This window comes from Labeo rohita, chromosome 12 (assembly GCF_022985175.1).
Source record: "Labeo rohita strain BAU-BD-2019 chromosome 12, IGBB_LRoh.1.0, whole genome shotgun sequence".
NCBI classification, from domain to species: domain Eukaryota; kingdom Metazoa; phylum Chordata; class Actinopteri; order Cypriniformes; family Cyprinidae; genus Labeo; species Labeo rohita.
Window position 1 is genome coordinate 13,167,941 of NC_066880.1, and position 16,321 is coordinate 13,184,261.

General features: G+C 35.2%; 1 protein-coding gene across 2 annotated transcripts in view; it reads right to left on the minus strand.

Moving 5' to 3' along the window:
* Positions 1 to 11,246, minus strand: part of etv4 (ETS variant transcription factor 4) — a 31,689-nt gene extending 20,443 nt beyond the window's left edge. Inside the window, exons 1-4 of one of the 2 annotated variants that reach the window (XM_051125114.1) lie at positions 10,973 to 11,246; positions 10,310 to 10,400; positions 10,095 to 10,142; positions 2,041 to 2,094 (exon numbers count right to left, since the gene is read on the minus strand). In XM_051125114.1, coding sequence (XP_050981071.1) covers positions 2,041 to 2,094; positions 10,095 to 10,142; positions 10,310 to 10,400; positions 10,973 to 11,029 — 250 coding nt within the window. In that variant the 5' untranslated portion in view covers positions 11,030 to 11,246. Of the gene's footprint in view, positions 1 to 2,040; positions 2,095 to 10,094; positions 10,143 to 10,309; positions 10,401 to 10,760; positions 10,918 to 10,972 lie in introns of those variants that run through there. The other variant, XM_051125115.1, reaches the window with a different exon arrangement.
* Positions 11,247 to 16,321: the final 5,075 nt, after the last annotated feature.

The following is a 16,321-nucleotide window of genomic DNA, read 5'->3' on the forward strand; positions in this document are numbered from 1 at the left end:
GCCACAACTTCCTATATAATTACAACAAGGCACAAAACCAAACAATAGCTCTCACAACACAGCATTTGCAGGATTAACTCACATCTTGGAACACTCAGAGCTGAGACGCAGAGAACGGGAGAGAAAAGGCCGCCTAAATTATCACATTTTAGTACAGTTGGAGGGGAAACAGGATGGGGGTGGGGTTAAAACCTCCATTCAGAAAAAGGAACCAGGAGGGTGGAGTCAGTTCTGCTCTTGGGCATTTTCATGAATGGGAGAAAGAATCCTGCTCTCTGAGTGCATTATAAACAAAATCTCCTAATCAATGTTATAAAGAAATTTTTTGATTTTAATTTACTACAGTTTATGGGAAGTTCTGTGTTTGCTTTGTGATCTCTTGTTCTGATTCGTTACCTCTGGCTATTCATTCTCTAGTTTAAAGTCTGTTTTAAAGCATTTAACATGTTAATGATTCCCTAACTAGCCAAACTAGCCATCTTTACGTAAGTTCCGAATGACAGTTTATATACCAAGGAGAGCCTTCCAACCAGTTCCATCGCTAATAATGACAAACAGGTCACAGTTACGCCAAATGGAGACTCTCAATGTGGAAAAACGAGAGGGATGGGGATAGATTTGCCAGATGTGCAGGTGTTGCACAACAGCATGTCCAGCACCTCCCCCACTTCTTTAATCTGGCATTCCGCTCCGTCCCGGAGTCTTAGACACACGGTCGTGCCCAGACGGGAAACAACTTGACTGGCAAAACAACCGAACGCTTGACTCCATGCATGTATCTTGTTTTCCCTGATGTGTTTACAGACAAAAGGCCAACAGACAGTTATGAAACGTAACATGCTGGCACGCTTTTCAAAACATCTGACTCACCTGAATGTCATGATAATCTTAGTGAGTTTGAATTTAGCTAAGCTAAGTGTTTGGATCTTAGCTGGTGGCATAAACTGACCCACAGCATAAGGACCACAAACATTGGGGAATATGTTTATGTTTATAGCCGCCTTGTCAACTCAATGAGCAAACTCCCCAATTTGTGAGTTATTACTCCATTACGTCTAAATGAAAGGGCGGGTGTTGCTGTCAGTCAAAGCTTTGCTCCACTTAACTAATGTGACAGGCCTGTCAGCCTGAACTCCCATCAACTCTGCAAAGGCTGTCAATGGCAAAGAGCACTGGTGATTGGTTATGTCCTGATGGGGTTAAGTAGACATGACCTTTTCCTGCCCCAGAGTTCATCTCCACTTCCTCCCCCTCATTGTTGCACAACAGACAAGAACAATATGTTATGGGGAGCATCTGTCAGTAGAGGTCAAATCTCGAACGGGGTACTACAGCACTGTTTGCACACATGAGTTTAGTGATCACGACTACCCTCCGTCTTTTAGCAAGCCACGGTTTGTGTTACTGACAAAAACAAGATCTATGACTCACACTGTGAACTTTGCAACCCTAAAAAATTGTCACCATAACAGGCCCAACCCAGTATGTTGTGAATGGCTGTAACAAAAGATTCAAGGAGAACTGTTTACAGAGCGCGCGCACCACAAAGCCCGGCACGCCATTGACGGGAGACACAACAAAATGAGGAAAGCAGTTGAAAAGGCGGCCTTTTGCGTTGTGCGGTACAGGAATTTGCTTTCGCCATTTACACCTCTGTCAGACACAAAAAGGGAATCTTTGTGCTTTGACTGTTGAATGATCTTTTACCGGCTTCCTTAGCTGCTCAATTGAGGCTTTCAGACACATGCAAATGGAAGGTCGCTCTTTAGTATGAACATCCAAATACGTCAGCGTAAATGTAGTAGGTCATGTATCGTGCGTTTGTGTTACGCAGAGCCTGAGAACGACACTGTTCGTCTGAAAACACCTCCACACCTCAGCCTCCAGCGGTTTGTCAGTCAGTCATTTTTTGGAGAAATAATTGGCGGACAAACCTACTTCCTCTTCTTTATCTTTTTGTTTTTGTCTCGTACCGTCTCAGGTTTCATGTTCATTAATGTGCATGCATAAGGCGTAAATCAAAAGGAATGAGGTACTTACAGTTCTCTGAGTGGAAGTCAGGAACAAACTGCTCATCGCTGTCAGGAACTTGAGCTGCGGAGACCACCAAAATATTAAAATAAGCATTCTAAAAATATTTACTAATTTATTCACATAGTCAAAAGTTTTTGAACAGTATGATTTTTAATGTTTTATATATATATATATATATATATATATATATATATATATGTGTGTGTGTGTGTGTGTTTTCGAAAGAAATGATAGAAATGAATACTTTTAATTAGCAAGGATGCTTTCAATTGATCAAAAGTGATGATAAAGACATTTATAATGTTACAAAAGATTTTTCAGATAAATGCTGTTCTTCTGAAATTTCTATTCAAAGAAACCTGAAAAAAAATCTACTCAGCTGTTTTCAACAAAATTAATATTTTTTGAGCAGCAAATCAGAATGTTAGAATGATTTCTGAAATCATTGGAGTAATGATGCTAAAAATTCAGCTTTGAAATTACAGGAATAAATGACATTTTAAAATATATTCAAATAGAAAGCAGTCATTTTAAATAGTTTTTTTTTTTTTGCTGTACTTTGGATCAAATAAATGCAGGCCTGGAAGATAGAAGATAGAAGATAGAAGATACTTCTTTAAAAAAAAAAAAAGTTTAAAAATCTTCCTGTTTAAAAACTTTTGACTGGTAGTGTATAAAACAATATTTATCACAAACCAAAGATGCAATTTTCAGAAATATGACTATAGATTCTAGAATCGCTTTTTCTGTTTGGGATCCATTTGTGAACAATTAAAATGAATTAACAAAAATCAAAAAGTAAAATACATTTTAACAATATAATGAATGTATGTACAACTATGATTTAGTATAATATAGCAAATATTTCTGAAATCAAGAAAAAACATTGGATTTAAAAAAAAAAAAATATATATATATATATATATAAGGACATTAACTTTCCTGGAGTCTCTTAAATAGTAAATGAAGAGTTTATTTGCAAAAACAGATAACTCCTTTTTTTTCCCCTTTTTTTCCAAAATCATGTTTTTTATTATGTTATCATGTTTTTATTATTTTATTGTTTACTTTATATCAAAATAACCCAACTGCATTTTGATTGAGCTTGGAATGCACAATGAAAAAACATGAAAATTGTTAAAAACCGAGTTATCTGTTTTTGCAAATGATACTTAATTTATTCTTATTTATAGCATCTCTCTCTGACCCCAACCAGACCACGAGGGTTAAAATATATTTGTTAGTAGTTTGGATTTATGTTTTCCTGTGTTTCCTTCTTTCTGCCCCTGCTGACTCAGAGATCAGACTCAAAATATATTTTCAAACCAAGTCATTTTTCTTGAGCACACATAGCCTAAATGGACGCTGTGATTTGATGAAGGGATGGGCTGTCCATTAGCCTAGCCTGTGTCTCCCTTCATCATCCCTGTGAAACCTGAGTTACTGCCTCTGGACAGCCCGTGACCTTCACCTCCACTTTTCCATGTGCCAGCACTTTTCCACAGGCCAGCAGATCAATATCACCACTGAGTGTGTGTGAGCAGATATCTTGATTACTGCTGAATTCCATCAGATGAACAGTAGATGGGCTATTATTACTCTTGTATCAAAATTTGCCCTCTTTTTTTTTTTCTTACTTTTTGCTTGTATCTTTGACTGTGCACTGTAAAAAAAATAGTTGTTTCAACTTAAAATAATTTGTTACCCCGCTGACTTAAAATTTTTAGTTTAGTCAACTAAAATATTCCAGTTGTCACTTAAATTAACATTAAGTAACTTAAAATTTCAAGTTGAGTAAACTAAAAATTTTAAGGCAGCGGTGTAACAAATTATATTAAGTTAAAACAACTTTTTAAAAGATTTTTTTTTTACAGTGTGGGTCAGCTTTACTCATATTAATATTATAGTTTTATTTTTTATGTTTATTCCTTATTTATTTATTTAACTTTTTTTTTTTTTGAAGGAGCACCAGTGCTGGCCAAAATTTGACCGAATTTAGAAGCAAATGTATGATTTCTGCCACAATTCTGCGTTATTCAAATCTAACAATCAACTATAAAATGTTGCATAGAAAATCCACTTAGTTCAAAATCTGAAGAGGACACACTTTTACATCCGGCACCGCCACACATCTGTATCATATACAGGCCTTGTTTAAACATAATAAGGGGTGATCAATGTCAGACCACAGAAGTGATGTCCTCCCCCTACCCATCACCAACACTCTAGCTGGATCCAACTGATGGATTTACAGTCTTTCGGCTGATGTAGCCATTTACCTCGCTTATCCATCGTAAGCATGTTTCAACAGAATAAGAAACGATTCAGAAGAAAGCAAATGTAGCAGCGCAGCATTAATACCAAACGTCTTTTCCTGCGCACACAGAGAAAAAAAAATCTAAAGGACATTCTCAGACAATGTTGGTCAGCTCTGCTTGGTGAAGTGTTCTGGAATTCATCACCTGCTTTGAAGTCTTTGAATGCTGGCTTTTAAGGTCACGCAATAAGTGTTCGAGAAGAGAAAACGGAGCGAGAGAAAGAATAGAGAAAATAAGTAGAAAAGTCCAGTTTCTAATGAGCCTCAGACAAAGAAAAGACAGCTTTCATCTTTTTCCATATCGAACAGTACAGTACGGTCATTTCACAGAACAAATTTAAATTTGGACAGATTCTGTTGAGATTCAAATGACTGTTTTTTTAAATGTTATGCTGGGTGAAATCCACGGGCACAAACACAAGCAGTGGATATGTCTTACATACCGATTGCATAATAATGTACAGTAACAATCGATAATGTCCCATAAAGAGTATTAATAATAATATGTGGATTTGCTGACTTTACTTTTTGTAGATTTGCAGACTGGTTCAATAATGGAATATGATTCCAAGGACTGCCAATCAATACAGTTGGACAAAAAAGCCTCGATAAGTCTTTGTTATTATGCTGATAAATAAAATAATAAATAAAAGTAGCACATTGAGTTGCCCTTGAATAAAGCAGCTAAAATATATCCATACTGATGATAAAGGTTTTGAATTTTTTGTCAGTTATATTTCTTTTTCTTCATCTAATTTTTAGTTTCATAACACCATAAAATACACTGCCAGTCAAAAGTTTTTGAACAGTAAACTTTTTAATGGTTTTAAAGAAGTCTCATCTGCTCATGTATCCAAAGTACAGCAAAAATAAATTTTGAAATATGTTTATTATTTGAAATAACTGTTTTCTATTTGAATATATTTTCAAATGTAATTTATTCCTGTGATTTCAAACATTTTCATTTTTAGCATAATTACTCCAGTCACATGATCCTTCAGAAATCCTTCTAATATTCTGATTTGCTGCTCAAAAAACATTTACTATTGTAGAATTTTTAGTAAAATTAGAAGAAAGGCATTTATCCGAAATAGAAATCTCTTGGAACATTATAAATGTCTTTACCATCAGTTTTGATCAATTTAAAGCATCCTTGCTAAATAAAAACATTAATTTCTAGCATTTATTCTATTTTTTAAATATTGATAATAATAATAAAATGTTTCTTGAACATCAAATCAGCATATTAGAATGATTTCTGAAGGATCATGTGACACTGAAGACTAAAGTAATGATGCTGAAAATGTAGCTTTGGTTACAGGAACAAATTACATTTTAAAATATATTAAAATTGAAAATGGTTATTTTAAATAGTAAAACTATTTAAAAATTTTACTGTTTCACTGTACTTTGGATTAAATAAATACAGGCCTGGTGAGCAGAAAATACCTCTTTAAAAAAACATTAAATATCTTACTGTTCAAAAACTTTTGACTGGTAGTGTATATGCCCTTAAAGTTTGAATTTAATGCAAATGTAATGTAAAGTGGTGGACTTTATCAAAAATAACAATAATAATAGATTAAAACTAAAAACTTTTGATGTGTTTTATGGCTCAATAAAACGCACACGCAAAAGAAACTTGGGTTCTTCCCCTTTATGCACTGCTCTTTTTTATTCCTGACATGCAATAGCTCTTAGTCATGCGGGCTCGTGTATGACAGTGACACTGGTAACACACTTCTTTTTTTATCTTAGAAATATTTTCTCTCTGCTTTTAGCCAGAAGTCCATAAACGGAGAAACCAGAACATTGGGAGAATTAAATCCATGTCTTTAACATTAATCTGGCACTTCCTGTGTGACGGAAACCGTCCTGATGCCCCTTTGAGCATGCTCAAAGAAATTACATTAATTTCATAGATGCTGCTCTTATCCTGTTGCTATACTGTAATTATATTAGAGTCATTTAAGTTTTTGCGTTTCTGCCCCCGAGGAGGATTAGTAAGGCTGTGTTTTTATGAGTCAAAGCTGAAGCCAATATTTGGCCCACCAGATCGAGCAATAAATCATTCAGACGTGTTTCAACTTTTTTAAAAAGGAGCACATGCCATTTTTAGACAGATAAAAAAAACATCAGTTTAATGCAAGCCCCTCAAGCTTTTTAGAGTTTACAGAGCTGATTGAAACCAACCCGATCGCTCTCAGTCTAGTTACGTGGTCACATTAGACTGTGTCTGTGGGAGTCTCTGTGTGTGTGTTCATGTGTGTGCGTTTGTTTCAAGTCAGTGAGCTTCCAGGAACATCTTGTCAAGGGCTTTGAAATGCAAGTCAGCACAAGACCAAAGTTTGCCTGTGCAAGCATGGAGACATGTTTCCTTTTTCTTTGAGGGAAACTGAATGACTTTTTTTTCAGTTCGGCAGATCCTGGGAGGAGCCAGGAGGTCTGTCTTAAAATGTAAAGAATACTCACATGACTGGACAAGCTTTTCTATTAACAACTTTTCTATGTTTTATCTTTGTCTTTAAAGTGCAAAATCCCTCCAGCAGTGTCTGTTTTAACAATACGGTAAATTACTCATCATAACCACCTGATTAAAAGCCGTTCCCTCCGTAAAGAAGAAAGAAAAGTTCACGGCCTGCCAAAATGAGGCTGCTTTTTAAAGCACAATTGTGTGAGAGCAAAACTTTATAGCTAAAGCGTCTGCACTACTCCACCTGTTAAATTTCAGTGTACTTGTCATGAAGTTAGGGATGGTTCTCTATTGTTTCTGGTTTATGGTCATTGCTTTCCCTGTCTCCTGACTAATGTGTGAAGTTCACAGTTTGACACTGCATAATAATAGCTGATAGTTGTGCTCTGAGGATGATGCAATTTATTGAGAATTCCTATTTTGGTTTGACAATGCATTAAATTCCTTTAAACAGGGTTCATACAAGGTGCTTAAATTTAAATGTGACTAATTTAAATTTAAGGCCTGGAAAGTCCTTGAAAATAGCAATATTCCTAAAGAGGTTATTCAGAATTGTTTGAATTACTGAAAAACAATGTATCTATGAAAAAAGTGTTTAATTGTTTTAGTGAGGACGTATCTTTTCACGCAAAAATCATGCAATTAAAAAAAAAACATGATGCATTTTATTTATCATGCACTTTTCTTAAACCCAAAGCACTACAACAACAAGCATAATAATTTACAAGCAACTAAAAAAAAACACGTTTTTTGCTTATTTAGCCAGAAGTAATACTAACAATGGCTGAAGAAAATGAGCGAGTCATTTATGCTGGAAGCGCTCCTATTGATTCAAACTCATGACTTTGATCATTCAGTTCAAGCAAATCACTAGCAAAAACCATAACAAATTAAAAGATCCATTTATTTTCAAATTTTGCCATCGCTTGTAATGATTTTAAAAACCATGCAGTGATGGGTGAAATGAAGTTTTTCGAAACTCTGAATCAGTTAAACCAATGCGTCACAAAATGAGTCACTGTTTCCAAGCGCTTCAATCGGATCACATATCGCGAATCATTTGTTTCATATCAGGACTTCAAAGCGCATATCACAAATCGTTTGACTTGGATTAGGATTTCAAATCGCGTCTCACGAATCATTTGATTCAGATCGGGACTTTGAAATACATATCACAAATCATTTGATTTCGATCGGAACGGGTTTGTGAATCATTTTGCAAATGTAATGATTTGAAGTCCCGATCTAAATCAAATGATTCGCAATAAGCAAAGTTCAGATCTAAGTCGAATGATTTGTGATCCGTTCCCAGTCTTGATCTGAAATTATGGTCTGCGAATGATTATTCACAGACCATCGCATGGATCGCAAACCTTTAATTTAAATCGGAATTTCAGAGCGGGTCAACAAATCTTTTGCTTTACCAGATCAAATTAAAAGAGCCATTTATTTTCGAATTTTTACTTCACTTGTAATGATTTTAAAAAGCATGGGGTGATGGGTGAAACTGAGCTTTTCGAAACTCAGAATCAGTTAAATCATTGCAAAATTATTCACTGTTTCAAAGCACTCGAAATTGGATAACGTATTGTGATTCATTTGAATTGGACTTTGATTTAGATTGGAACTTCAGAGCGGATTTCACGAATCGTTTGACTTGGATCGGGACTTCAAATCGCGTATGCAGAATCATGTGATTCAGATCGGGACTTCGGAGTGTATATCACAAATCATTTGAATCAGATTGGAACAGGTTCATGAATCGTTTTGCAAATTTAATGATTTGAAGTCCCGATCCAAATCAAATGATTCGCAATACACAAAGTTCCAATCTAAGTCGAATGATTTGCAATCCCATCCGAGTCTTGATCAGATCGGGACTTTAGAGTGTGAATTGCAAACCTTTGTAATTTAAATCGCAACTTCAGAGCGGGTTCGCAAATCTTTTGCTGCAGATCATAACTTCGGAGTGCGGATCACAAATCATTTGATTCAGAACGGGACTATGGAGTGCGAATGGCGAATCATTTGTTTCATATTAGGATTTCGGAGTGAATTCGACGATCTTTTTTGTCTGATTTATATTTTCTTAAACAGTAGAAAACATCAAACCATTAAGGCAGTACAGTTATAAAAACAAAAAACAAAAAAAGTATACAGAAATACAAATCCCTTTTAAAAAAAACGAACCGTGGTTTTACTACAGTAAAAGAGTAGTATATTTTGTAATACTTTAGTAGTGATACTTTGCATGTGTTTCACTTTATTTTTGTCATTTTTTTACCAGTATATTTTTATTTATCTATTTATCTTTTTTTAGAAGTTTAAGACAATGTTTGATAAGTGAGATCTCTTGAAAATCAAAAAAGTATCTGTACGAACCATTTAAATATCCTATTAACAGCATGTACAATTTGAGGTATTCCTGTAAATGTCATTTAAATGAAAAATAATATTTAAATATTCAGATAAAAATCAGTTTTTAGGTATTATCTGAAGATAATGCATCTCGTGTTTGCCATATGTCTTCTTAACTGTGTGCAATACCAACCAGGCTGTTTAAATTTCTGATAAAGCATACGATAAAATGTTGCATTAATATTCTTTCTAATATTTGCTAAATGTGGATATCCTTTAATTTTAAAATCGCATTTATATCACCCTAATTATTATCTTAAAATACACATGCGGGTTTGCTACGGGACAGATGTATAATTCATTCAAAGCAGTGGGGTTCCAGCCACCCGGTCTCATTGAGAGCAGCCTTTGTGTTTTCCACACTCTGACATGTACACAGTAAATTGTTTCTGGCAGGGTTCATTTCAACTATTTGCCTCCTGACTGTCCAGCTTTGATGCTGTTTGTTTGCTTTTGCCTGGGTGTACAGGCTTTAAGAGCCTTTGTCAGGACTTCCCGAATAAAATGTAACCAGCAGCGTTGTGCAATCAAGGCATTTTTGTACACTTCGTACACAAAAGCAACACGTCTACAACTATACGTCGACACAATAACGTACAGTACAAATCATCTTAAACACTGTATTGGACTGTCCCGAAAACAGGAATTATTTCTAACAGCTGTCTTGCCATATTAAGCAAATAAGCCACCTCAGTCTAAGTCTTTCTGTCCTGTTTTTGTTTTGTAAATCTCACGAAGCATCATGAACTTGCTATAGCATGTCCTCCTGTGACATTTCTTTGCTCACTGCCACTAGAGGGACATATTTATTGCAATATAGACACACAATACATGCTTAGAATAGGCACATACCTTCGGTGAGCCATGTTTCCTGAAGTTGGCTTAAATCCTGAAAGAGATCTGAAAAGAACAGAAATCATTAAACACAAGCTTCAAATATGCATTTCCTTTTTTTAATACACCACCAGAAAAATGTTTTGACACAGCCAGATTTTGTAAAAACTGCCATCCTGAGAATATACAGTGATAAAACAATATGAAATTTTAAAACTCGCTTGCTACTTTACCTTCAGATTCCTGAGGGGGTAATTCGGTGTCCATGTATTTCCTTTTTGTCGCCATCAACAGTCTATTTAGGGGCCCATTTCCTTGCGACCTCTACAAAACAGAAACTACATTATGTAAGTAAAAACTACATACACACACACACAAAAAAACAACAGTGTAACTTCATAACCACAAGGTTAGAGAACATAAACAGTTGTAAAATAAATAATAAAAGCAGTCATTGTTACAATGCACTATGACAAGGTACAAAAATACAGGATACTGTCAAAACTAAAATACTTTTTTTGGCCATATATAGTGTGAACTCAGTGAAAACTGAATTCAATGCACTGTCTCCTAAAACAGCAAATACTGACAATTCAAGCATCCTAAAACGGGAAGTTTTGATTTCCTATTAAGCAAGGATTGAAGATTTAACTAAAAGCGTTTCCTGTAAAGATTAAACTTTACCTTTTGAGCACAACGTACAACACATGGAGAGCCAGAATATTTAGTAAACTAGTTGCGACAGTTTTACTTGGTTTCAGCCCAAACTGAAAAGAGTTTTCAACGCAACAGCGCTTGCTTAAAACAAATCACATGTAACGACGACAGAGAAGCAGCACAACATCCCCGCATGAAGAAGCCCAACGAAGCTTTGAAGTGAATAAAGCCATACTCACATTAGCTAAAGTATAAGGCACTTGCTGGTCCAGATATCCATCCATCTTATAATCCATGCCTTAACCGTTTGTGGTCATTTAGGCTGTGTTTTAATGAGATCCGCGCAGACTGAGAGGGGAAGGAAGACGGACAGAGGCAGCAGCAGCAGTTTGTGAATGGAGCGCTAGAAGGCTGCATACGTAATGAGCTCCATTCACAAAAAAACCACCAGCGTGCGTATAAACACACACTCTGGGCTCCGCTAAATCACAGTCTGGACAGCTTCAGACCTGTCCTTTGCTTGAGGAAAGAGGCTATTGTCTAAAGCGTTTACAAAGGATTTTGTGGGTTGAAAACATTTATACGTAGCATCTAACAACTAACTTGTGTATATGCCACGTCCGCTATCAGTGCTAGTATAGTGAAGAGTTATATTCTCCATGATCATGACTAGCCTAAAATAACGGGGGAAGAAGATTATATTGTTTAACATCATTTATAGAAGTTTCAGTGATGTTATACAGTGTTAAAAACGTATTTGCTTCCATTCATCTTATCATAACAGTCGTTATTTTTTCTGCAGCATATTACTGTAGGTTGTAGTTTATGTTTTTAAAGGGATATACAGTGAATAATAATCTTTTTTATATCACACCGCTGACTTTAACTTGCTTTTCTTGCTGTCGGATGTTCGCTTTGTCGGAGGGGTTTTGATTGGTGGATTTGCTCTTTCAAGAGCTCAAATTTCGTCTCTTTGTCCTTCCTTATGAATGAAAGCTCTCTGCGCGTTCCAGCCAATCGGATGCAACGTTTAACAACCGAAGGCGGAGCTTACGCTCTTTCAGCCAATCGCGGCTTGAGAATCCCAAGGGCTTTCCCTAGTAGGTTTCCAGTTGTTTTTCATTCACAAAAAAGGGGAAAGTCGAGGAAGGAAAAAATGCCATTCATAAAAACTTGCCTCAGCAGGAATGTTTTTATGGTTGTTTTTAGCGTTTGCTCTATTAACAACAGATACAGCTTGCGAAAACATCACGTGGTGGCTGCTGGGCTCGGAACAGCCGCGGATGGTTGCAATCTCAGAAGTGTATAAATAAGTGTACACTGGCAGCGAAGTGCGCAAACAGCGACACATACTTTCCATTATAAACCAGAACAAACCGTGCAAAACAATGACGTTCTCTAGTGTATAAACTGCGCGTAAACAGCGCCACGGGACTTAAGTTACAGTACTCTATTAATGTTTGGCCATTTCATGCGCTGCGCGCGGACATTTTGGAACAGCAGCACGGTGTATGTGCCCCTTCACAAAATGTACCATGCGAAACACAATATCGGAACTGTACAAACATGATATTAACCGTCACTGTAATCAAACAAACTACTAAAACTAGGGTTAAACGTATTATGGCTTTACTGTAGTAAATAGGCTGGTACAGTTTACTTTGTATGTGAGAGAGTGTGTTTTAGAAAACATACAGATAAGAGTTTTCTCATTAAATGGGCAAAAATGTGGCTTATGACCGATATATCATTCACAGCTTCCTTTGTCTTTTTTTTGCTGTTTGTAAGGCAGTTCTCTGAACCCGAACTGCTGGTCACAGAACCTCGGCTGTGTGTGTTTTCAGTTAGTGCCAGTCATCCATGTGATGTGAGAGATGAATGAGAAATATAAGGAGCCCAAGGACGGTTGTTCCCCAGCACACACACAAACACTCCACCCCGTCGAAGAACAAGCCCTCTATTCTTTCTCGACTCCTTGTCAGGGTGGTGTTTACTCATATATGTATGCCTTTGATTAAAAAGAGATTTCCCGAAGGTAATGTGGAACTTAAGTCTAGTAGTCAAAACACTGCTATGGAAGGATATGCTTCCAAATATATAGCGTGCACAGGAATAGTCTTGTTGGGAATTTCATTATGGCCTTGTGGGGGCTGTATCATTAAAAAGTAATACAATAATACAAAAAGGTACTTATTTTGTATTACTACTACCATTGGTACTGTTTTGTTATATATTATTATTTTATATTAAGAGAAGAGGTTTAAAATGTGAAACATACACTACCAGATTTTTAATGTTTGGGAAAGAAGTCTCTTCTGCTCACCAAGCCTGCATTTATTTGATCGCATAAACAGTAAAAATTTGAAATATTTTTACTTCTTACTCCAGTCACATGATCCTTTAGAAATCAAAAAACACCTATTGTTATTAATATTTTTTTTCAGGTTTCTTTGATGAATAGAAAGCTTAGAAGAGCAGCATTTATCTGAAATCTTTTGTAACATTATAAAAGTCTTTATTATCACTTTTGAGCAATTTAAAGCATACTTGCTAAATAAAAGTATTCATTTATATCATTTCTTTACCAAAAGAAAAAAAAAATGATACTGACTCCAAGCTTTTGAATGATATAGTGTGTTACAAAAGCTGAAAAAATGTACTCAACTGTTTAAATATTGGTAATAATAATAATAATAATAAAAATCTTGAACAGCAAATCAGCATTAGAATGATTTCTGAAGGATCATGTGACACTGAAGACTATTCAGTAATGATGCTGAAAATTTAGCTTTGATCACAGAAATAAATTACATTTTAAAATACATTAAAATAGAAAGCAGTCATTTTAAATAGTAAAAATATTTTACAATATTACTGCTTTTGCTGTATTTTAGATCTTGGTGAGCAGAAGAGAATTCTTTAAAAAAAACACTGAAAAACTTACTGTTCAAATACTTTTGACTGGTAGTGTAAAAATAAGTATTAAATATAATATTAAGCATTAAATCATTCAAATAAATAATGTGAAGCCATAGCTTACAATGAGTCACTCTGTACTTCGACCCCCTGTTGGGTTTTCCATTATCTCGCTTGCCAGGGCTGAGCCATGTGTTCAAACCATGAAACGTATGCTCACATTATTCCTGCCAAATATTTATCTTTTCTCTTTGCCACTGTCTCGTATTTTACAGTTTTTGAAATACATACAATTTGTGTGTACATGTTAAGCATGTATGATACACTAAACAAGGCAAAATTCCACTTTCCAGATCACAGCCAATAATATGTCTATTGGTGTCCAGTGGGGCTTGTAGCATTTAGAGTAAACAGGAAGTTAAGTGTGTGCATAGGCAGGCGCTTGGTAAGGTGCTGACCCTGGGATGTTTACAGTGCACCGAGGGTGCGAGGAAGGGCAGCTCTCTGGGCTGGGCCATGTCAACTGGAAGAAGATTCCCAGTGCAAACAGTGCCGTGTGAAACTTGGGAACAGGGCATGCGGGCAAGGGTGGGGGACAAACTTTTTCTTCGATCCTCTACTAAATAGTACAACTAAAAATAATCCCCTCAGACGTGCTGGCCGCTGACTTATCTGACATCCTTTTTATGCCACGTTGCCAAATTTGGAGCTGGGCTGCTTTGTATCCTGTACAGCAGAAACCAAGGCGCCTGTGTGCATGTCCTCTGATTTCCTTTAAACAGTTTTAGTTGTTTTTAAACCCTGGGATTGCGCACATCATCGTGGATGCTTTATAACAATTATTGAAGCTGTAAAAGCTGTGTTCACATTGGCCACTTTTGGGATTGTAGATATTGTAGATGCTTGAAATGTTCGTTTATTGTGGCTGTAAAATTTAGAAGCAGCTCATCCGTGCAAATGGCAGATATGAATGCTAGCGTAGAGAAGAAAAGGACCAGATCAGGCTGTCTGTTGCTCTGCGGTCTGTTGCAAATCATAGTGTGGTGTGATGGCAGACGCTGCGCCAGATTTACACTCTCTGGCACCGGGTCATTGTGTCACACTGTCTTTGCCTGCTGCTCTGCACCAGCTCACATTAAATGATTTCTTTCTAGCCACATTGGAATTCTCAACACTGTGAGATAGTACAAAATGAGACGCAGTCGATTGTACACCGTTTAAAAAAAAAAAAAAAAACTGTGAAATTTACATTAAAAAAATAACTGGTTGCCAGACATTTACCTTTAAAAAAAATAAGGTAGTAAATAAAAAAATGTAAAAAAAAAAAAAAAAAAAAAACCTGCTGTGGAAAAAGGTTATTTAGATTATTAAAATGTTTCTCACACTAAGAAAAAATGGCTTGTCTATGGTACACTGTAAAAAATGATGAAAATAATGAATTTATGGTAAAAGAGTGTAAAAATGCTACAGTAAAAACCTGTTAAAGGGTTAATGGTAAGTTCCCTTACTATATACGGTGAAAAACTGTATTGGACATTACATATAATTTTACGGTAGTATACCGTTTTTGGAATATTCAGTGAATAACCGCAAACCTGTACATTTCAACTTTGATGTTTTTTGTTGTTGTTGAAATAATTATGTTTCTTAGTTTTTTCTTATCAGTTTTGTACATTAGGGTTGTATGTTACATCTGATGTTGTTAAATTAATTTTATTACATTTCAGCTTCATGTGTGTTTCCATGATGTTGTTTAGTGTTTGTGTGAATGACACTGTGCACCTTCTATACATGCTATTATTTAAAAAATCTGGCAACCACAGCTGCTGTTTTTTTAACGTAAATTGTATGGATTTTCTTTACAGTTTATTATTGTAAAAATGCCCTTTTGAAATCTTTATTTTTAAGAGTGTTTGTGATTTTTACTTTTTTATTCTCAATTTCAGTTAAATAAAACATCCATGTGCATGGCATAACTAAAAAATGAATATTCATTTTTTAAAAGTTGATATTACTTTCCCAGGTCTAGAAATTACACTTTCAAATAGAGACTTTTTTATATATCTTTCCAGGATTTCCCAAAAAGTGGGAACCCTGGTTCTTTTAAAAGGGGAGGGAGTGAATTAAAATAAAAATGTGGTAAAAAATAAATAAATAAATAAATAAATAAATAATCTGTAAAATTTACAGTAAAAATTTAACTGGTTGCCAGATATTTACTTAAAAAAAATCAGTTTTACAGATTAACTTAAATTCAGAGTTAAATAAAAATAAATAAATAAATAAATAAATAAAATGAAAAAAAAAAAAAGCATTAGCTAAAAAAAAGTTAATACACCAAACCTGTTTTTTAACTGACAATCACCTAGTGGTAAAAACTAAAGAATCCACATGATGAATCAAAGATCATCATAAGTAGCTTTTTTCCACAAGCTGAAGTAAATACTAATATATTTAACACACAAATACTAAACATAGTAACACACAATATGGAAGCCTGCTGTCTTTTCTTAAAAATTTAATCATTTAGTAATAATTTAAAAATGTAGACTTTGTTTCTTGCAGTTCTGAGAAATATTGTGAGTATTGTAATATGTACACTCAGAATTGTGAGATTTCAATTATTAATTAGTTTGTTTATTTATCTGTTTATTTATTTTGCAATTTTGCAG